This window comes from Triticum dicoccoides, chromosome 6B, assembly GCF_002162155.2.
Source record: "Triticum dicoccoides isolate Atlit2015 ecotype Zavitan chromosome 6B, WEW_v2.0, whole genome shotgun sequence".
Classification (NCBI taxonomy): domain Eukaryota; kingdom Viridiplantae; phylum Streptophyta; class Magnoliopsida; order Poales; family Poaceae; genus Triticum; species Triticum dicoccoides.
This window is the reverse complement of record NC_041391.1, coordinates 676,693,244-676,716,399: the sequence shown is the minus strand read 5'-3', so window position 1 is coordinate 676,716,399 and position 23,156 is coordinate 676,693,244. Positions and strand designations below refer to the sequence as shown.

The 23,156-nt window shown below is 50.1% G+C and overlaps 1 protein-coding gene and 1 pseudogene across 1 annotated transcript; both read right to left on the bottom strand.

The window, feature by feature from the left end:
- Window positions 1-1,611: 1,611 nt before the first annotated feature.
- Window positions 1,612-1,750, bottom strand: LOC119327051 (annotated as a pseudogene).
- Window positions 1,751-5,008: 3,258 nt separating this feature from the next.
- LOC119324016 lies at window positions 5,009-5,887 on the bottom strand. Its single transcript, XM_037597735.1, has one exon. It carries the CDS (start codon window positions 5,681-5,683, stop codon window positions 5,222-5,224), a length of 462 nt encoding a protein of 153 aa, XP_037453632.1. The 5' UTR covers window positions 5,684-5,887; the 3' UTR covers window positions 5,009-5,221.
- Window positions 5,888-23,156: the final 17,269 nt, after the last annotated feature.

Here is a 23,156-nt window from a genome sequence, read left to right as displayed (position 1 = left end):
CTGGAAATATAGACTCTTCATGTGGAGATATCTAGACACTTATATCCCTTGTGGAGGTTGCTATAACCGAGAAAAGCACATTGTTTTGATCTAAATTGGAGTTTATGTGTGTTATAGGGCCTGAGATTTGGCCAACATGCACAACCAAATATGTGTAGAGAAGAATAATTGGGTGTGTCACCAAATAAACGAGTGAGAGGAGTTTCAAAGTCTATAACTTTGCTTGGCATCCTATTGACTAAGTAGGTGGCAGCAAGAAAAGCCTCATCCCAAAATTTTAAGGGCATGCAGGCTTGAGCAAGTAAAGATAGCCCAACTTCAACTATGTGGCGATGTTTTCGCTCAGCTGACCCATTTTGCTGGTGAGCATGAGGACAGGAAACATGATGAGAAATTCCTATTTTGGTAAAAAAAAGAATTCAACTTTTCATACCCCCTCCCCAATCTGTTTGAGAGCTAGGATTTTTCGATCAAATTGTCTTTCAACAAGATTTTGGAAGTCATGAAATTTTTGGAAAACTTCAGACTTATGCTTAATGAGGTAGACCCATGTGAATTTACTGAAATCATCTATAAAACTCACATAGTATTTCTTTCTACCTACAGTTTCAATGGCAGGACCCCAAACATCAGAAAAGATAAGTGCCAAAGGAAATTTTGATTCACTCACAGACTGAGGATATGGTAGTTGGTGACTTTTGCCCTTTTGGCATGCATCACATACAAACTTATTTTCATCATTGCTAACACATGGGAGTTTATTCTCACTAATGATCTTCCTAACAACAATGGAAGATGGGTGACCTAAACGTCGATGCCACAAGTCTGAAGATGGCTTGGTGGCACTTAGCACATGCTTTGTGACATTTCCCCCGATGTGTTTGAGAGGATAGAGACCTCTCCTACCCTTGCCGCGAAGTAGAACCCTCTCCGTTTCCAGATCCTTGACAAGAAAAAAATGAGGGTGAATTTCAACAAAAGTGTCATTATCAAGAGCAAGTTTACTTGCAGAGATCAAACTTTTGGTGGCCTCCAGAACATGAAGAACATTATTTAGATGAAGTTCACGATCTGGGGTATAAATAGTTGTATGACCAACATGATTAATCGCCATACCTGAACCGTTTGCGGTGTGAATCTGCTCATTGCCGGTGTACCTCTCCCGGACTGTGAGCTTCTCTAGATCAACGGTGATATGGTCAGTTGCACCACTGTCCATATACCAGTTTGTATCGACGCCGTATTGCGCAGCAGCAATATTCGCCGAGCGCTCTTCCCCTCCCTGGTAAGCGGAGTCGTACCGCTTCCAGCACTTCCAAGCAACATGCCCAACCTTGCCACAGATCTGGCACGTTGGTTTGGCGGCGGAGTTGTTGTTGAAGCCGCCACCGTTTCCTCCTGAATTGCCACGGCCACCCCCGCCGTTGGGCTTGTTGAAGCTCCGGCCGCGGTCACCACCGCCGCCAGCTTGTTTGTTGTTGAAGGAGCGACCGCGGTCACCACCACCGCCGCCGCCGTTGCCATTCTGCTTGTTGTTGAAGTTGGTGAAGCGCCCGCGTGATGCAGCATTGGCGGAGGACTGGGAGGCTCCCCCGCGAAGGTTCATGCGTGTCTCGAAGCTCAGAAGCTGCGAGTACAGCTCCGGGACGGTTACAGGTTCGACCCGTGAGCACATGGCAGAAACCACGGGATCGAATTCTTCCTCCAGCCCGGCAAGGATGTGTGAAAGCACATCTTCTTTGTCCACCTTTTTTCGTGAAGCCATCAACTCATCACAAAGAGTTCTGATCTTACCAACGTACTCCGTGATGGTGGAGTTTCCCTTCTGAAGATTCGCCAGTGCGATCCTGACGTTGACAGACCGTGCTCGGGTATGCGAGGTGAGCATCCCTTGCATGGTGTTCCACAGCTCCGCGGCGGTGTGGCAGGTTGCCACTTGGATGGCCATCTCACGAGGTAGCGTAGTCAGCAGATAGGAAAACACCCGTTGATCACGAGCATACCATGTGCCAAACTCAGGGTTGGTGGCCTTCGACTTGGTCTTGCCGTCGCTGTTGGTCACCTCGATAGTCGTGGGAGGCACTTCTTGCTCCAGATCGAGGAAGCCCGCCATCTGCGCCCCCCTGATGGCAGAGAGGACGGTGGCACGCCAGAGAGCTTCGTTCCCCTTCGATAGCTTCTCTGTGGCGATGTGTGCAAAGGGAGATGAGGGGAATGTATTTGTGGATGAGCTCGCCATGGATGAATTCGAGGTAGGCTCTGATTACCATATAAGATTGCGAGGTGATGATATGAAGCGTATGCCTCCTGGCAGGGACGTATGCGTGTTATATAACCAACAGAAATATAAGATGCGGCGGCAGGTGGTTAAGTCTTGACCCCTAGTGCAAGCTATACATGGATATCTACTAGCACCGGTTCCTCTAACCACCTGCCTTGATACACAAGTTAACACACACGCACACACATCTACAATCGTGACCATGTCACGTTACAACGCAAGTCCATCATCTAACAATACGAAGAACACAATGCATCATTTGGAAGAATCTCGTTGATATTGTAGAGAGTTGTGGTCATGGACGATATATTGATCAGGGCAATATGCACGTATATATGATGTATAATGTGGACCTCTACCTCAATCTATACAAGGTCATGACTTGTCTTGGGCGTCCTTTTCCCTTCTCTTCTTAGTCTTTGATGTGCGTTAATTTTTTCTCATCTTTTGCAACCTTGTTCCTTGTACAGTCTTCGGCCCGGTTTTCCTCATAAACAGGGTCAATTTGTTTAGATTTTCGATCTTGTTTCCCTTATAAAAGTCATCAGCCAAAGCTTAAGGGACAACTCTTAACTTTGACAGCTTTTTGAGCAATATATTTAGGTGGGCAGGGATCCCCCGGTGACTGTTCAAAAAAAAAACCAGTAGTACTACTATATTCCACTCTCAGCAACTCCACTTGGGAGGTAGCTGTTCAAACATATCTAGTGTATGTACATGCATAAGAGCACATGCATAAGAGCATCTTCAATAGATGATGCAAATTTTGAAGATGTAAAGAGGAGATGTAAAAAAAACTTCAAGAAGTGTTCTCTGTATCTCCAAAAAGTCTCAAGTCCAACATATAATGTACTTTAGAGATGTAAAACAGCAACTCCAACAGATGATGCAAATGAAGATGTAAAAATCTGTAAACGACCAACTACTACTTCATTTCAACATAGTTTAAACATTAAATTCAACATAGTTTCATACATAAATTAAAATATTACGTATTCGAACTAATAGATGAAACTACTCCTCATCGTCGGAGCTGCGGAACTGCTCCCAGAACTCGTCGTTGTCTGGGTCGTCACACCCCTCGTCCTCCTTGTCGGAGTCACCCCAGTCCTCCAACGACAGGCGGAGCGGGGCAGCGGCGGGCGGATGGGGTCGGGGTCGGGGCGGCGACGGGCTGAAGTGGAATGAACGGCCGTTGGCGGTCGGCGCGCGACTGCGGGTTTTACATCTCCTGCATCCGAAGATGTAACTTTGCAACTCTTTTTTTTGCGGGTTTTACATCTCCTGCATCCGGAGAAGTAAATTTGCAACTCGAAGTGTTGTATTTTACATTTTTGGGAGGCGAAGATGTATTTATCTTTTTTGCATCTACAACATTTGTTGGACAATTTTTTGGCTTTTGAAGATGCAAAAGTTAAGCATTTTTGTATCTGCATCATCAATGGGAGATGCTCTATACTGCCTGGCAATGATATTTTCCGTTCGTTCATCTGAAAAGTGGACACTAATATTTTTCGTTCGCTGAGAAAAAGGAGCACCCCAGGCACTGTATTTGATAGAGAACAGAGCCAACTGACAGTCATGCCGCCACTGCCACAGGTGATATGTATTGGTGTGCCCGGCATCTGATTCACTGGCGGCGCCGCCAGCTCTTGGCCGGTACATTGCCTCCGGCGCATGGCGTTTACCGGCGGTTTACTGATTCTGAACTTTTTCCCCCGGCCGGTCTATCTGGACACTGGAAAAACGCAGTGCGTAGCCATGGATTGCCTGCCCGGTCAGGTGCCACTGAACTTCTCCAGGTTCCGTGGCAGGCAGATCTTTCAGCCCGGGTGACTCTGCACTGACTCGATCATGCCCTGCCGCGCCGGCAAGAGACTTTCATCTGCTTGCGTCCGTAGCATTTGTGCGTCCTAAAGTGCTCGCCGCGGGCATGTTGGCGACGCTGACATTTCAGAACATCTGGTTAGGAAGTGGATATTATACGAGTTTGTTAGAACGTACTACCAAGTACCAACTAGTCAGATATTCAGTTAAAGAAAAAGTCGCCGGATATTCAACGAGAACTTTATTCCAGCATCAGCAGCCCCACTTGGTTATTTTGCTTAGCAGCAACTCCTAGTACTACATGCCCAACGCATCCAGTGTACATACACAGACAGCGGTTCTCAGCGGAAGATCTTAGAGATGATCATTATTCGGATCGTTAAGCAAAAGAAACACTGTATTTGATAGGGAGATGGGACATGGGAGCCAACTGATAAGTGTTGGTGTGCCGGGCAACTCATCTCCGGCCAAGAAACACAACTGACTAAACAAGAAGCTGGCCAGCTGTGCGAGTGCGAGCCCACCATCATCTTCTTGCGCAAGTTCAGGAGTTGGAGGGGAATCCCGGCAACAGTAAAGTACCACGAGCATGAAGAAGAAAAATTCTCAGTTCATTTATCGATTCGATCATGAAAGTTCTTACACAAATCTCATCAGAACCGACCCGTGCGTGTTTCCCCTCGCCTGATCCGTTCGGCCGGGGGCACGCACGGGTGCCGCGTGACCGGAGCAACCGACGGCGAGACGCCAATGATCTCTCGCGGAGCTTATCCGAAACGGAAACAGGGGATCTGCATCCACTCCAGAAACAGAAACAGGAACAGAAACGAGAGCAGAAAGCTGTTGCGGCACACAAATCATCCAAGGATGGATAAGCCTCCGGTCACGGGACAGATCAGATGCATGTATGTGTCTCCAATTTGTCACTCATGTATATATCCAAAAGCCAAGGGCGTTCCTTTTACACCGCTGACAGGAGAGGACAAGCTCACTCTATCTAAATTGACCAGTCCGGAATCGGATTGGGTCTAATCCCCACCGATTCTATCTCCAGAAGATCACTATGTACTACTAGTACTACTATCTTGCTATGGCATGTCGACGCTGGTTCTTTTACTGGTTGTCGCCTGGACGCTCGCCGGCCACCGAGACGGCTGAGAGCCGGCTGGGCCTGGGGCGGAACCCGCCCGCGCGCCTCCGGTGCTGTGACTGCTGCGCTGCGGGGGACGGCACGAGGGTTCTGCGGGCACACTGAGCGCTATCCATGCGCTTCGAGCCCAGGCTGCAGCTACTGCGGATGGACGGCGGGGAGGCCGGCTTGCTGCTCACGGCGGGGGACGCCTGCTTGCGCTCCTTGTGGAGGCTGCACCGGAACGAGCCAGGGTGGTTTGTCGAGGAGCACATGCAGGACCGCCGGCTCCTGGTGGAGGGCGGGGACGAGACGCTGACGGACTTGCCCGGCGAGCGGGTGGGGCCGCTGCTGCCGGCGAGCTTGACGCGGGTGGGCGAGGCGGAGCGGTAGCTGGGTATGGACAGGACCGGGCCGCTAGGCCGACTTGTAGTAGCTGCAGCCATGAGAGATAGAGGGAGATCGAGAGCGCGAGCAGTTGGAATCGGGTGCGTGGAGGGGATGGAGATTATGGTGTCACTTGAATCGGGAGTGAACTTGAGAGAAGCGGGTTGGCCGGAATTTATAGAGACGAACGAGCTTCAGTGGGCGGGGAGTTTGGTCGAGTTAACTAACCGGGGTTATGGGCATAAACCAGTGGGCGTTGTGGGTGGCTGTGCCGTGGGCCCGGACGGCAGCACACCGGAATCGGTCCGGGATTCAGGATTCAAGGCAGGTAGGTCAGCTTCCCAAATATTATAAGGACTCATGCCAACTTGCTTTGAATATTTTGTGTTTCAAAGTGCTGGTCAATTTCTTGCACCACAAACCCGCACTTTTTAAAAAAAAAATGGAGACAAAATATCTGGCTACTCTTCATACAGAACTATCTTAACATACGAACGGTTTTCGTCTGAACTGCACTGATGCGTAAGTTTCTCTTCAGAAAAAGCATGGTAGGAGCAATGCCGATCCAAAACCTGCGTTCAGCGGCCCACCGGTTGTGCGAGGAGCAGGACCCATCCCATGTTTCTTCGACATTTGCACGTTGCTGTCACACCGAAAGGACGGTCCCAGAAAAAAAAAAGAGGAAGTCATCCTCCAAAGTTGAGAGGGTTGCAGGACCTGATCGACATGACGCCCCAGCGGCCGGCAGCGACCGGACCCCAGCCGCCGGCCGTGGGATCGCCTCGGCTTTGCTTGAAACGCGGCAGACCTCTGAACGATCCACACAGTGGCATCGGCGTCGGCATCAGTCGCCGTAATGGCAGTGTCCATCAGCGTCGAAGATATTTATTCGTGCCCATATACGCGATGTATTTGGGGTAGAAAGAGTTCGTGGAGTCCGCGGGAAGGAAGGAAGGGATCGTGGAGCTGGAGCCGGCGATGGAGCAAGGGCGTCGTGCTCCGACTGGTTCCGCCGCGATAAGATGCTCTCATCTGATCTGATCGTTGTTGCTACTGTGGTACATCTGGCTTTCCTTGGATTCTGGTCCGTCTCTTTCACTGCCCGTCCAGCCGTCTGTCTCTCTTCCTTTCTTTTTCATGCCTTTTGTCCTTCCGTGTTTCTGCTGTGAACGGCCGGGTGTCCAAAGATCGTGATTGTCTCATCGACAAGCCACCCTTGCTCTCTGCGTTTAGCTAATCCTCGCAGATTTAATTACCGATGAGCTGGGAGATGGGAGCTTCACCTCGATGATGCCTTTAAAAAGGAACCCATGCAAGGGTGTCGTCATCACCGGCTCCGGCCACCGGCCGAAGACTAGGTTTTCACCCGGATCTGCCCCGAGTAATCCAGCCGACAACCTGCGCATCGTCTCGACCCCCTTCAAAGCCCCAGATCTAGCCGCCTAGATCCTGCGACCATCCGCAACAACACTGTCATCGTGGGAGCCCTTGGCACACCGGCCACTGCCTGTGGGTGGCACCACTGAAGCCTGGGAGGAGGGCTGCCACCCCACCTCTCCAAACCGTGAGAGCCATCGAGAGGGATCCCGCACGCACGCACCGTCTCCGATCCGAACCAATCCGGAGACCAAGCCACCAGATCGCCGGTGCAGATTCGCCTTGGACAGGGACACCACCACGCTATGCCGCCGTGCGGGCAGTCCGAGCTTCACCTGCCGCCGCCCTGGGATCTAGGCCGAACGTCGCCGCCGCCACCGGCCACGTTTCGCCGCTGCCAGATCGACGAGCCACCAGCAACCGCAACCATGGCCACCATGACCACACGGACGCGCCCAGCGGGCCGCTCCACCTTGGCTCTGTCGGTGTCAAAATCGACAGATCTCGGGTAGGGGGTCCCGAACTGTGCGTCTAAGGGTCGAAGGTAACAAGGAGGCAGGGGACACAATGTTTACCCAGGTTCGGGCCTTCTTAATGGAGGTAATACCCTACTTCCTGCTTGATTGACTATGATGAATATAGGGGTTACAAGAGTTGATCTACCTCGAGATTGTAATGGCTAAACCCTAGATGTCTAGCATGTATGATTGTGTTCCTGCCCTGTGACTAAACCCTCCGGTTTATATAGACACCGGAGGGATCTAGGGTTGTATAGAGTCGGTTACAGAGGAAAGAAAATGCGTGATCCGAACACAATCTTCATGACCAGGACACGGGGAAGATTCGTCTATCTTTTATCTTCATGACCCATCAGTCCGGCCCATGTCACATAGCACGGACGCCCGAGGACCCCTAGTCCAGGACTCCCTCAGTAGCCCCTGAACCAGGCTTTAATGACGATGTATCAGGCGCGCAGATTGTCTTCGACATTGCAATGCGGGTTCCCCTTTTCCAAATACTTCAACATAGTTTTCCGCACACAGGAACTGTGTCCGGCCTTGCTTAACACGTACAACCCTAAGTTGTAAAAAGCAACAATTCTTAAAATAACGGTGTCCGTAGGTCACTTTTTTTGGCGAGACGTTATGTTCTGGCCTTATTATTGTTCTGAACCATTTCACAACCCCGTTTCGTGTTTTGAGGCACGACCATAGACACGTCTTGTCAAAGCAGAGATTGTGTCCCCTTATCATGGGATTTTCATAATGAGGGTTTGGGTTATCCAACCGTGCCGTTCACACGTCCCCTAGAGAATAGGCAAGATTTGAGGCTTGTGAGGGGGCGCTTGACATTCACTGCCATTATAAGCAGATAAGGTTCCGCCTTTTTACCCCACGCCCTTTGCTTCCTCTGCCTATCAACCGCTCGAGCTCCAACGCCCAAGTCTCAGTCCTTTCCTTTGCCCCCAAGCACTCCTAGCTATGTCCGAATCTGGAGCACAGGGCAAGTAGATGGCCTCCTCTGTTACAGAGGAGAACATCACGGAGCTCCGGGAAGCTGGGTACCTAGCCACGGACATAGTCCACCGACTTCCTGCCAAAAGGTAAATCATCCTCACTCCAGAGCCTAACGAAATGGTAGTGTTCATCACCCATTTCCTTCGCGGACTAGGCTTTCCCCTTCATCCTTTTGTCCGCGGTCTCATGTTCTACTATGGGCTAGATTTTCATGATCTAGCCCAAAATTCCTTCCTCAATCTCTCGGTGTTCATCATTATGTGTGCGGCATTCCTCCGTGTCCCTCCACACTTCAGTCTATGACTCAAGGTCTGCAACGTGAAGCCGAAGGTGGTCAAGGGCCAACACGCAGAGTGCGGCGGCGCCATGGTGAGCAAGCTCCCCAACGTCAATTGGCCAACATGGACCTTTGTGGAGAGCGTCAAAGGATGGCAGCAGAGATGGTTCTATATCACGGAGCCCCGCAACGCCACATGGGCTGCCGCTCCCGAGTTCAAATTCGGGGCCCCAATGCAGCTTACATCCTGGCTCAATAAGGGCCTAGATTGGGAATCACCTGGCGAGTTGACAGCGCTGGAGAGCCGCATCAAGGGCGTGATAACCAGCCTCCCCAGCATGATTCAGGTGATGCTTTTCCGCCGGATTCTCCCCTGCCAATGCCGGTCTCAATATATGTGGGAATTCGACCCGGCCGGTCCTCGGACCCTGCAGCGATTCTTCAGCACGACGCACGAAGACATATGGAAGCTGCTCGTCAAGACTCAAAAGTCGTGGCCAGAGTCAACCGAAGACCGCGGCTATAACTGCGCGCGTCCAACCTCTCCCGTAAGTTTTATAATAACTTTTATTTGCAATTCCAAGGAGTATATTAAACCCTCTTACTTCCACAGGGCTGGACAAAGAAGGCGGAGCAGATCATCTGTCTGGTTCCGCTACCCGAGGACTAGGCCACTCCCTTGCTGGCCAAGATGCTGGTTCCGGTACCGTATCAGGCGCCAGAGAAGAAGGCCAAGAAGAAGGGTAAGGTGACCAGAGGTGGTCTCCGTCATAAGGGTACTTCGGACGCTATGTCCGAAGACTCCGAAGCCTCCTCCTTTCATGACGAAGACGTAGAGGAGGAAGAGAGTAACTCTCCCCCCAAGGGGGGAAGAAGAAGAGGGGCGCTCTCATGGATCTGGAGGCGGTGGCGGCCAAGAAGGGAAAACCTTCATTTTCGGACGACTCCGAAGCGGACGCCGATGCCACCCCAAAGTGGTGCCCGAGGTCGAAGCCCTTGGCTGAATCGTAAGTATCCGAAGACACCATATACATATTGGATTTTATACCTTATTGTTTTACCATGCCGAAGTGTGCATTTACAGCCCGGCCTGCGATCTCCCCCAACAATCATCGTCATCCGGGAACTCGCTAGGGACGAATGCGATGGAGAGTGAGTCACCTCCGCAGATCTCTCCACCCACTGCCCGGGATAACATCGAAGTGTTATCTTGGGAGATCATGAAGGTGGTGGCAGAGGGTTATACCTCTGTTACCAAAGAGAGGGGGAAATCCACCCCTATGGAGACCGGTGATGGGGGCAACGCTCAGTTTGGCCCCTAACCGAATATTATTCCGGAGACCAACATGGCTCCGGAATCAGCACAGCCACCCTCTTCAAGGGAGGGGGTGCACCGTATCCACTGGTGTCCTCTATTAATCTAGAGGAGCCGGACACTTTGATGGAAGCGCTTCAAGGTGCTTCCATTGTAGAGGAGCACCGTACCCAGATGGGTATGGTGGTTGAAAAAGTTTGGTTTGCCAAAAGCGAATTGAACCAAGCCTACACCATCCTTCTGATAGGCTTTGAGTATGTGAAGTAATGTATTTTTTGCTATTTACAAAAGGAATAACTGTGTATAGAGAGTATCCCTTGAGACACTGTTCGGCGTTTCCCGAAGAAGGGTCGGGCAGAGGATCGAATAATATATCACAGGAGCTAATATATATGTCTATGTTGATGAGCAGGCTGCGAAGTTGGCGGCAGCCTCGCATGTAGCCGAAGTCTCCGAACTAAAGCGGAGGCTGGAGGCCAAACAAGGTATGTAATACCAAAGCATACCTGAACTGATATGAGTTCCAATTTGTTATCTGAGTGAGCTTTATATTTATGCTCATAGCTGACTCGTCTGAGGCCGAAGCCCTCAAGATTGTGCTAGCCGCAGCCAAGAAGGAGGTGGACGAGGACTGCTCACCAAAAGCATGAGGCGGGGCTGATGAAGTCCAACAAGAGCTCATAGACGCCATAAAGAAATGTGAGTCTTTGGAGCGCAGGTGTCGGATCAAGAATCCGATCTTACTTGGCGCTCCAAAGTGCAAAGGAGGCCCGGGTTGAAGCCCAAGGTGCCTATCAGGAGATCCACGGGGCCAAGAAGATCACGGCCGGTAAGACTTTTAATATGCAAAGAAAATATGTAAGGAGAAAGTATACCTTATTGACATGCATTTGGAGTTCTCCAGGAGCGTTTGCGGATTTGCCCCGAAGTGTTGCAGATGCTACAGATTTCTTCCGAGCCGAGGAGGGGAGCTCCACAAAGAAACTGTTTTGTTCACAATACCATGAGCCAGAGCAGCCCTTGCCCCTCAGCGATAAGCTGAAACAGTTGCCCGAGTTGCATAGGATGGCCGAGCTGGCCATGAAGGATGTCATAATCCGTTTTTGGCCAGCCGAACCAATACCTAATAGCTACTTTGGGCTTGTGAAGCGGCTGGTTGATGCCTGCCCAAGTCTAGATGCTATCAAGTGGTCGGTCTACATCGAAGGTGCCTGGATGGCCTTCGTCCGTGTCAAGGTACAACGGGCGAAGATGAATGCCACCAGTCTTGCAACCGAAGGACCGCCCGCAGGCAAGGAGCATCGTACGCCGGAGAAGTACTTCAACGACGTCCTTGAAGGATCCCGTATTATAGTGGGCCTATGCTCGAAGGACGCGATGTTCGAATGATTGTATCCGCAATGCTCAAACTGTGTAATGAAAGCAGAGCGTTCGTATAATGTTATTCTTGTTTTATCTGAATTTATTTATCCTCCATTGCGGCCGTTTATTAAGTCTGAGAGTTGGCCAGTCGTCAGCTTTGGCCCATCACGTAGATATTAGGGGGTGTTCGGTACAGCACAAAAGCACACTTAACCCAACGATTTGGTCCTTGAAGGAGGTGCTAGTGCGGCAAACCAGACAATGGGACTATGCGGCTTTATTACTCTCACTTAGCCATAGGAGTTTGACAATAGAATTATAAGCGCAACCCCTGGTATTGATCAGCGATCCGAACTCGGGTGCTGTATACACATGACCAGGTAAAACTAGTCCTTTGTGTGACACGGAAAAAATCGCAAGAGATTTATATTGAGTCACCGAATAGCTGACCAGCTCTAGCCGCATCATGGCAGTTAGTTTTCGGCTTTCTCTACTGCTGTGTTTGTCCGACCAACCAGAAACACAATCGCATTAGTTCTCCCTTTACTTCCTTAGCCGAACAATCAGAACGTAAGGTAGTAACCACAGGAGCCGAGCAACCCAACTATTGACCCAAGACATGATTCAGAGGTGATGCATATAATGCTAAATTTGGGACGCCGAATTGCACTTGTGAAAGTGTTCGAACTTATAATAAATGTAATAGATGTACGCGGCTGAATGGAGCCCCTGACGATTTATGTCGGGCCGAGGTGTACATGGCGATCAAATGATAAAAAAGAATACATCAAAAAGGAATAAGTCAGTGCCAAGTAATTTGGGCGAGAAACTAATTCCATTATAGTCTGATTGATACGTCAAAACGTATTTGTACAGATAATGCCATAAGCATCGATGCTATTTTACATGCCGAGCACAAAGGAAAGCTGTGTACCAATATTTAAAATCACTGGGGGAGGTGATCTTGAAAGATCCTTTAGGTACTCCGCCGTACATCTGTGCTTCTTTTCGCCTTGGTGTGTGATCCTTTGAGAGGATTAATGAATAACTTTTCACAAGGGGCCAGAAAAGGGGCCCTTTCACACCATAAAAAGGGCGATGTAGGTTGTAACAATCCTAAAAGGGAAAACGAAGTTAAGAAAAAAGATAAATTAGGGTCCAAACACGGTTGAGCCGTATTGTGGACCTCATATTCGATATGCCTCCATCGTTGCCCATGGAATTTTCAGTGCATAATTATGAGCACGCGGGACATACGTCGCTATTTGGTTGGGGTGAAGACAGAGGCCGGATTGCTAGTCGAGCTCCTAGTTGGCTGGACATCATTCTGTGTGGTAGTTCGGACTCATTTGATAGGGTCCAGTGGATTGGATGTCGATGTGGAGTTCGGCGTGATAAGACCGACCTGTACTTCCGCTGTAGGGCCGTGGTGTGTTCCTCAGTACGGAGGGAACGATCCATGTTTCCATGGACTGTCACTAGTAGAAAAAGGACCTAATATGAGACACATTAGTGCCGGTTTGGTTTTGAGCCGTCACTAATGTGTCCAATAGTACCGGTTCCAACAGCTAGCTGGCCGTTCTCATTAGTACTGGTTCGTGGCGAACCTATAGTACCGGTTCGTGCCACGAACCGGTACTAAAGAGGGTGGTGGCAGGGTGTTGTCAGTCTGGGGCCCGTCCAGCACCTTTAGTACCAGTTCATGGCACGAACCGGTACTAAAGGTCGACGTACATAAACCCTTCGTCCCCCCGAGCCACTCTGTTCTTCCCCTTTCCCCTCACTTCCTATGTTCTTCCCCCTCTCTCCTCGAGCTCCTCACAAATTTTGCCCAAAATTTGTCAAGATTTGAAGGCCCCCATCCATTCAAATGATCACAAAGGTTAGCAACTTTGTCCTTTCAACTCTCATTGCTAGATTAGCTCTTGCAATGCTTTGTATAGTGATTAATTTGGGAGGAATAATTATATTTGCTAGTATTTGATTTATATGCAATTTGAGCACAAAAATAACACTTAGTTTGCATATGTAGGTGTGGTTTACTTAGTGCCTTCTAAATCTCCGTCGTAACCACCGTCGATCGCCCGCACCGTCCCGTTGCCGGCACCACCTTCTGGTGAGGCTCTTGTTCATGAATGTTTTACATTACCAAATTGATGTTTATGTGATTTGGATATATAGTTACTCGTATAATTATCTTACCCGTACGTTGTTTGTTATACATTGTGCCATGGTTTTGATATCCGTCCCCGTCGGCCCTCGTCCTTGTTATGATTCGGATGTGGTATATTCTCTTTTAAAACTAGTTGTTGCATTTCATGTTTATGACAAATTATGCCCATCAAGTTGACATAGATATTTTTATCTAGGAGGTATGTGAACCGGAAATTCCATCCGACCCTATTGTCGAGAGGTTAAATTTAGTTGAAAGAGAAAACGAGTATTTGAAAGAAAAATTGAAAAGAATTGAGGGGGAGAAGATGGAATTAGAGTTGCATGTTGCTGATGTCGTCGATGATCACAAGATCAAGATGGAGAAAATGAGGTTGAAGATTAGAAAGATTAGAAAATATGCCATTGATAGTGTGGCTTGGTATCATTATGCTGTTGGATCAATTGTTACCTTAATTGCGATCTTCATCGCATTTGTTGTTGCATTTAAATTCTTTAGCTAGAGAGTTATTTGTATGTTGCATTTAATTAAGTGTTGTATATGAACTTTATGTATGAACTTGTATTAATTTGGTCTATTCGGTGTTGTGTAATGAAGATGAGCCGACAATGGATGTATGATGACAGATGCTCTGCCGAGTTCATTAATGGCGTGCATACTTTTCTGCTTACCGCTGAGGCAAACAAGCGGGCGGATGGTTTTATGCCTTGTCCATGTGCTGGCTGTAAGAATGGTCACAGTTACTCTACGTCAAGAACCATTCACGTCCACCTATTTGAGTCCGGTTTCATGCCCCACTATAATGTTTGGACCAAGCACGGAGAAATAGGGGTTATGATGGAAGACAATGAAGAAGAAGAGGACGACGACGGCTATCCTGGCCATGGGTTCCCTGAATACGATGATACAACAATGAGGGAAGAAGCTGAGCCGGCAATGCAGAAAGAAGCTGAAGAAGAGGCATCAGATGAGCCCGCTGATGATCTAGGTCGGGCTATTGCCGATGCAAAGAGAAACTGCGCAAGTGATATGGAGAGGACGAAGTTGCAGCGCATGTTAGAGGATCACAAGAAATTGTTGTACCCAAATTGCGAAGCTGACAAAAAAAAGTTGGGCACCACACTTGAATTGCTGCAATGGAAGGCAGAGAATGGTGTATCTGACAAGGGATTTGGAAAGTTGCTGGTAATAATAAAGAATATGCTTCCAAAGGACAACGAATTGCCCGAGAGTACGTATGAAGCAAAGAAGGCTGTCTGCCCTATAGGGTTAGAGGTGCAAAAGATACGCATGCCCTAATGACTGCATCCTCTACCGCGGTGAGTACGAGGATTTGAATGCTTGCCCGGTATGCGGTGCATTGCATTATAAGATCAGTCGCGATGACCCTGGTGATGTCGAGGGTGAGCGCCCCAGGAAGAAGATTCCTGCCAAGGTGATGTGGTATGCTCCTATAATACCACGGTTGAAACGTTTGTTCCAAACCAAAGAGCATGCGAAGGCGATGCGGTGGCACGCAGAAGACCGTAAGAAAGACGGAAAGTTGAGAGTACCCGCTGATGGTTCACAGTGGAGAAAAATCGAGAGAAAGTACTGGGAGGAGTTTGTAGGTGACCCAAGGAATGTATGGTTTGGTCTAAGCGCAGATGGCATTAATCCTTTTGGGGAGCAGAGCAGCAACCATAGCACGTGGCTTGTGACTCTATGTTTGTATAACCTTCCTCCTTGGTTGTGCATGAAGCGGAAGTTCATTATGATGCCAGTGCTCATCCAAGGCCCTAAGCAACCCGGCAACGACATTGATGTGTACCTAAGGCCATTAGTTGAAGAACTCTTACAACTGTGGAATGGAACAGGTGTACGTGCGTGGGATGAGCACATGGGGGAAGAATTTGACCTAAAGGCGTTGCTGTTCATGACCACCAATGATTGGCCTGCTCTCAGTAACCTTTCAGGACAGACAAACAAGGGATACCGCGGATGCACGCACTGTTTGGATGATACCGACAGTATATATTTGAATAGTTGTAAGAAGAATGTGTACCTGGGACATCGTCGATTTCTTCCGAGCAGGCATCCCGTAAGAAAGAAAGGCAAGCATTTCAAAGGTGAGGCGGATCATCGGATGAAGCCTCGCCACCGTACTGGTGCTGATGTACATGATATGGTCAAGGATTTGAAGGTAATCTTTGGAAAGTGATGGGGTTATGTACCTAGGGTAGGGTCATGGACCTGATCCAAGTAACTTACCCCAGGACATCCTTAGAAGAGGTCGCCTTCCAGTCGACCAACGAGGATTCACTCGACTGGCCTGAAGGACTCGACCACGAAGACTCGCTCGACCACCAGGAGGTCAAGAGGCACTCTGCACTGCAACGGCCTGTAATCAAGTAGACTTTATGATAGTAAAGGCCTTTATGTGGGGCGTTACCAGTAACGCCCCAGACTTAACTCATCTTAAACCCTCTCCTACGTGGGCTGGCTGGGGTCCTGGCGCACTCTATATAAGCCACCCCCCTCCACAGGCAGAAGGGTTCGGCACCTTGTAGTTCATACACTCATAATCCACTCGACCGCCTCCGGGCTCCGAGACGTAGGGCTGTTACTTCTTCCGAGAAGGGCCTGAACTCGTACGTCCTTTGTGCTTACAACCTCTCCATAGCTAGGACCTTGCCTCTCCCTACCTACCCCCCACTCTACTGTCAGGCTTAGAACCACGACAGTTGGCGCCCACCGTGGGGCAGGTGTTTTAGCGATTTTGTGGAGAAGTTGCGATTCTTCCGAGTACTTTCATCATGGTGTCTGCTGGAGTTTTGGTCGAGGGTCAAGAGATCCGTCTCGGCACTCTCACCTTCATCGCCGACGACTCCGCATGGCTCCAGGAGGCTCCACTCGACGTAGATGCGCTCCCCGTCCGCGGTGCGACGCATTTTCGCGCATGTGTCCGCGGCGTTCTGCTGCGGCAACCGTCGACCCAGTATCGGTCGGCTCCTCCATCGTCCACCCTCCCGGTCTCCCGCCAGCGCAAGCGCTCAGGCCGGTCGAGGCTTCAGTGATGGGTGAGTCACGCGGTGGCTCGCCAATCGGCCACTGCCCAAGTTGCGGCAATTGAGCCCAACGAATCTCTCTACGGCTTGTTCGATCAGTCGACTGGCTCCGTAGAGACTGCATCCGAGTGCGGAAGCAGTGATCCAGCGGCGGAAATCTTGATGGTCGACGGGCCCCACAGCCCTCCTGGCTTCGCCCGTGGTGGTGGAGCAGGTGACGGCGGCGACCCTGCACGAGGCTACGAAGAGTACCAGCCCGAGCCACTCGACTCTCTGCAAAGAGAAGAACTTCGCCGCAGGAACGAGGATCCCCTGTGTATTCCCATCACAGGAGAAACCCCCGAGGCTCGTGCCTTGGAGGAGGCGCGTCTGGCCAATTTGGCCGAGCGCACTCGACTGGAGAACCTTCAGCGAGCATTCGACGAGCGCGCGCGGCAACGAGTTCCCGACACCAGTCGACGTCAACTCTTCCCGCCGACTCAGGTATATCGAACCCCAATTCAGAATTTAGCAGCTGCGACCCGTATAGCAGAGTCCATCCAGCCTTCGCAGTCGGAAGCTGGCAGAGGTTTGCTGCAGATCAGGGATCTGCTCCGGGCAGCAGGAGATCAGAATTCAGCCGTGTCTCAGTCGCGCAACAGAATTCACAGTCGATCCGTCACTGTGAATACGGTTCAGTCGGCTCACAGCCCCAGATCGCCTCCGCGGCGCGAAGGGCGTGAGAATCGGCAAGATCAATACGGCGATAGACTCGACCGAGATGATAGGCGTCGAGTGCCCTATTCCCCTCCGAGGGGTGGGTCTTACGCTCCTCGGCAGCCAGATGATAGGCGTCAGTATAGTACAGGGCGTAGGGTTCCAGTTGACCCCAGAGAGCCAGGCTTCGACGCGCGATCCATTATCGTGCAAGGGTTGGTCGACCGGAACAGAGCCCATCGAGGCGCACTCGACAGAGATGTACCCACAAGCAGTCGAGTGCATGTTTCTGGTCCTGAATGTTTCAGTAGAGCTATCAGAGCCGCGGTTATTCCCCCCAATTTCAGGTTGGCAACAGGAGTCAGCAAGTTCACTGGTGAGTCTAAGCCTGAAACTTGGCTTGAAGACTACCGAGTGGCAGTTCAGATTGGTGGTGGAAACGACGAGGTGGCCATGAAGCATTTACCCCTCATGTTGGAAGGTTCTGCCAGGGCATGGTTGACTCAATTACCTCCTAGCAGCATTTACACTTGGGAAGATCTGTCCCGAGTGTTCGTCAGAACGTTTGAAGGGACTTGCAAGCGACCAGCTGGATTGACAGAGTTGCAAGTCTGCGTGCAGAAAGCTAATGAGACTCTCAGAGAGTATATTCAGAGGTGGATCACTTTGCACCACACTGTGGAAAATGTCTCTGATCATCAGGCAGTATGCGCCTTCAAAGACGGCGTCAAGAACAGAGAACTGAGTTTAAAATTTGGTCGAACCGGTGACATGACCTTGAGTCGGATGATGGAGATTGCTACCAAGTACGCCAATGGCGAAGAAGAAGACCGACTCCGAAGCGGCAAGCACAAGCCGAGTCAGTCGGAAAAGGGAAACACCAGTCGGAAACAGAAGCGGAAGGCTGAACCGGCAGCTCCTGGAGAGGCTCTCGCCGTGACTCAAGGAAAATTTAAGGGGAAACCAAAAGGATCCTGGAACCCCAAGAAGGTAAAGGATAAAGAAGGGAACGACGTGTTGGATATGCCATGTCACATTCACACGAAGAAAGACGAAGAGGGGAATATCATTTACCCAAAGCACACCACTCGCCAATGTCGACTCCTGATCCAGCAGTTTCAGGGAAAACAGTCTAAGGACAAGGAGAAGGAGTCGGACAAGGCCGAAGACAAAGAGGACAGTGAGGGAGGATATCCGCATATCAACTCCACTCTAATGATCTTTGCAGATGTGGAAAGCAGAAGTCGACTGAAAGTGATTAACCGAGAGGTGAACATGGTTGCCCCAGCAAAGGCAAATTATCTGAAGTGGTCTCAAACACCCATCACATTCGACCAATCTGATCACCCGACTCATATTGCCACCCCTGGGAGGCAAGCTTTGGTGGTCGATCCAGTTGTCGAAGGCACTCGACTGACAAAGGTGCTGATGGATGGTGGAAGTGGGCTGAACTTATTGTATGCTGACACATTGAAAGGTATGGGCATTCCGATGTCCCGACTGAGCACTAGTAACATGAGCTTCCATGGATTTATACCAGGGAAGAAGGCCGAGTCACTCGGCCAGATAGCTTTGGACGTGGTGTTTGGTGATTCGAAGCATTTTCGCAAAGAAAAGTTGACGTTTGAGGTCGTGGATTTTCAGAGTGCATATCATACCATTTTGGGGAGACCAGCCTATGCACGGTTCATGGCTCGACCATGTTACGTGTACCTCAAATTGAAGATGCCCGGTCCCAAAGGTGTGATCACTGTCACCGGTGATAGGAAAAAGGCAGAAGAGTGCTTTCAGAAGGGCTCCAAGATTGCCGATTCCCAGGTGACAGCAGTCGAGTTCGAAGAATACAAGCAAAACGCAGATCCGAGTGACTTGCTGCGATCCAAGAAGCCCGCCACAGAGTCTGCATTCCAGTCGTCCGGTGAGACGAAGCCTGTTCACATTCACCCGATCGACCCCGAAGCAGCTCCGACCCGCATATCCACGACACTCGACCCAAAATAGGAAGAAGCGCTCATCCAGGTCCTCCGTGAGAACTGGGACATTTTTGCATGGAAGCCCGCTGACATGCCAGGTGTTCCCAGGGGACTGGCTGAGCATCGCCTAAGAGTCGACTCGTCTGCAAAACCAGTCAAAGAGCATCTTCGGCGGTCCGCCGTCCAGAAGAGAAAGGCCATCGGCGAAGAAGTGGCTCGACTGTTGGCGGCAGGATTTATCCGAGAGATATACCACTCCGAGTGGCTCGCTAATGTCGTCATGGTTCCTAAGAAGGACAAGTCACTCCGAATGTGCATTGATTTCAAGCACATCAACCGGGCCTGCCCGAAAGATCACTTTCCTCTCCCTCGCATAGATCAAATTGTTGACTCGACAGCGGGATGCGAGAGGTTGTCTTTTTTAGATGCTTACTCCGGGTACCACCAGATCCGTCTGTACGGGCCCGATGAGGTAAAAACAGCTTTCATCACTCCATTCGGGTGCTTCTGCTATATCACCATGCCATTCGGCCTCAAGAATGCCGGAGCCACATTTATGCGAATGATTCAGAAGTGTCTACTCACTCAAATCAGTCGGAATGTGGAAGCTTATATGGATGATATTGTTGTCAAGTCACGAAAAGGTTCCGACCTGCTCGCTGACCTCGCCGAAACATTTGCCAACCTCAGAAGGTATGATATCAAGCTCAATCCATCAAAGTGCACATTTGGAGTTCCTGGTGGCAAGTTACTCGGTTTTCTCGTTTTCGAACGGGGAATCGACGCTAACCCAGAGAAGATTGGCACTATTCTCCGAATGAAACGCCCTGTGCGAGTGCATGATGTCCAGAAGCTTACTGGATGCTTGGCCGCATTAAGTCGTTCATCTCACGACTCGGTGAAAAGGCACTGCCTCTTTACCGACTGATGAAGAAGGCTGACAAGTTCGAGTGGACTCCAGAAGCTGATGCAGCGTTTGCCGAGCTAAAAGCTCTGCTCTCCACCCAGCCGGTGCTTGCTGCTCCAATCAGCAAAGAGCCTCTGTTGCTCTACATCGCAGCCACAGGACAAGTCGTCAGTACTGTGCTAACGGTCGAGCGGGAAGAAGAAGGAAAAGCTCTCAAAGTTCAGCGCCCAGTGTATTATTTGTCTGAAGTCTTGACTCCGTCCAAGCAGAGATATCCTCATTATCAGAAACTTGTGTATGGAATATACATGACCACAAAGAAGGTTGCTCATTATTTCTCTGACCATTCCATCACAGTCGTCAGCGACGCTCCACTATCAGAGATTTTGCACAACAGAGATGCAACTGGTCGAGTGGCCAAATGGGCGATCGAACTTCTTCCCCTTGATATCAAGTTTGAGGCAAAGAAAGCCATTAAGTCCCAGGCGATAGCAGATTTCCTCGCCGAGTGGATTGAACAACAGCAGCCGACTGAAGTTCACTCGGAGCATTGGACCATGTTTTTTGATGGCTCTAAGATGTTGAATGGTTCCGGTGCTGGGGTTGTCCTGGTTTCCCCCAGAGGAGATAAACTCAGATATGTGCTCCAGATTCACTTTGATTCCTCCAACAATGAGGCAGAATATGAGGCCGTCCTATATGGGTTGCGCATGGCCATTTCACTCGGCGTCCGTCGCCTAATGGTCTATGACGACTCGGATTTAGTGGTCAATCAGGTGATGAAAGAGTGGGACGTGAGAAGCCCAGCCATGACTGGATACTGCAGCGCAGTGAGGAAGCTGGAAAAGAAGTTCGAGGGGTTGGAGCTCCATCATATACCCCGACTGAAAAATCAAGCAGCTGATGATCTAGCAAAGATAGGTTCCAAGAGAGAAGCCATTCCGAGTGGTGTGTTCTTGGAGCATATACACACTCCGTCAGTCAAAGAAGATCCTTTCACCGAAGAAACTCCGCAGCCCAAGAGCGCCACAGATCCGACTGAAGTTGAAGTCCCAGCGGTGGTCGACTTGATCATGGAGGTTTTGGTGGTCATTCCTGACTGGACGATTCCGTATGTCGCATATATCTTGAGGAAAGAGCTTCCGGAGGATGAGGAAGAGGCTCGACAGATCGTCCGTCGATCTAAGGCCTTTACCGTAATCAAAGGACAATTATACAGAGAAAGCGCGACTGGAGTCGGTCAGAAGTGCATAACGCCAGAAGAAGGTCGACTCATCCTCAATGATATTCACTCGGGGACCTGTGGTCATCATGCGTCCTCTCGGACCATCGTGGCCAAAGCATACCGAGCCGGATTTTACTGGCCCAAGGCGAACGAGATGGCAAAAGAGATAGTGGATAAGTGCGAGGGATGTCAGTTCTACTCAAATATGTCGCACAAGCCCGCGTCAGCTTTGAAGACCATCCCACTCGTCTGGCCTTTTGCAGTTTGGGGGCTGGACATGGTCGGTCCTTTGAGAACAGGACGAAGCGGTTTCACGCATGTACTGGTGGCAGTCGACAAGTTCACCAAGTGGATCGAGGCTAAACCAATCAAGAGCCTTGACACCGGTACTGCTGTTAGCTTCATCAGGGAACTAATATTCAGATATGGAGTCCCGCACAGCATCATTACGGATAATGGGTCGAACTTTGACTCAGAGGAATTCAGAGCTTTCTGCAACTCCCAGGGCACACGGGTCGACTACGCTTCGGTCGCCCATCCGCAGTCGAATGGACAAGCAGAACGAGCTAATGGACTGATTCTTAAGGGATTGAAGCCTCGACTGATGCGTGATCTCAAACACGCGGCTGGAGCTTGGGTCGATGAACTTCCCTCTGTACTCTGGGGACTGCGGACTACACCTAATCGGTCGACCGGAAGAACTCCATTCTTCTTGGTCTACGGAGCCGAAGCGGTCTTACCAAGTGATCTTCTGCATAATGCTCCCCGAGTCGAAATCTACAACGAAGCAGAAGCTGAACAAGCGCGGCAGGACGCAGTCGACCTTTTAGAGGAAGAAAGGGAGATGGCTCTGATCCGGTCGACCATCTACCAACAAGATCTGCGCCGTTTCCATGCCCGAAATGTGAGAGGTCGAGCCTTCCAGGAAGGAGATTTGGTTCTCCGAGTGGATCAGCACAAACCACACAAGCTTGCTCCTTCTTGGGAAGGCCCCTTCATAGTCACCAAGGTCCTCCACAATGGGGCGTACCGTCTTTACAACGTCGAGCATAATTTCGACGAGCCCCGAGCTTGGAACGCGGAGCTACTCCGCCCATTCTACACTTAAGTTTTATCATTCGGATGAGTTGCAATAAAGTACTTTTGTAGTTCATGGACCTCAAAATAATAGTGACATAGTTCCTCCATAATATCTGTCACTCTTTATTTTTGTCCAATGAAATTCCCCTCAGTGGGTGACTTAGCTGCGAATCCGTTTCGCCTAAGTTTGTAAAAATCCTACCGAGTGGTGAGCCAGACTCCCACTCGGAGGCTTAGCTGCGAATCCGTTTTGCCTAAGTCATCAAAATCCTACCGAGTGGTAAGCCAGCCTTCCACTCGGGGGCTTAGCTGCAGCCTCGTGCTCGCCTAAGTTGTAAAAACCCTACCGAGTGAAGAGCAATCCTCTCACTCGGAGGCTTAGCTGCAGCCTCGTGCTCGCCTAAGTTATAAAAATCCTACCGAGTGAAGAGCAATCCTCTCACTCGGAGGCTTAGCTGCAGCCTCGTGTTCGCCTAAGTTATAAAAATCCTACCGAGTGAAGAGCAACCCTCTCACTCGGGGGCTTAGCTGCAGTCCAAGCACTCGCCTAAGTTGTAAAAACCCTACCGAGTGAAGAGCAATC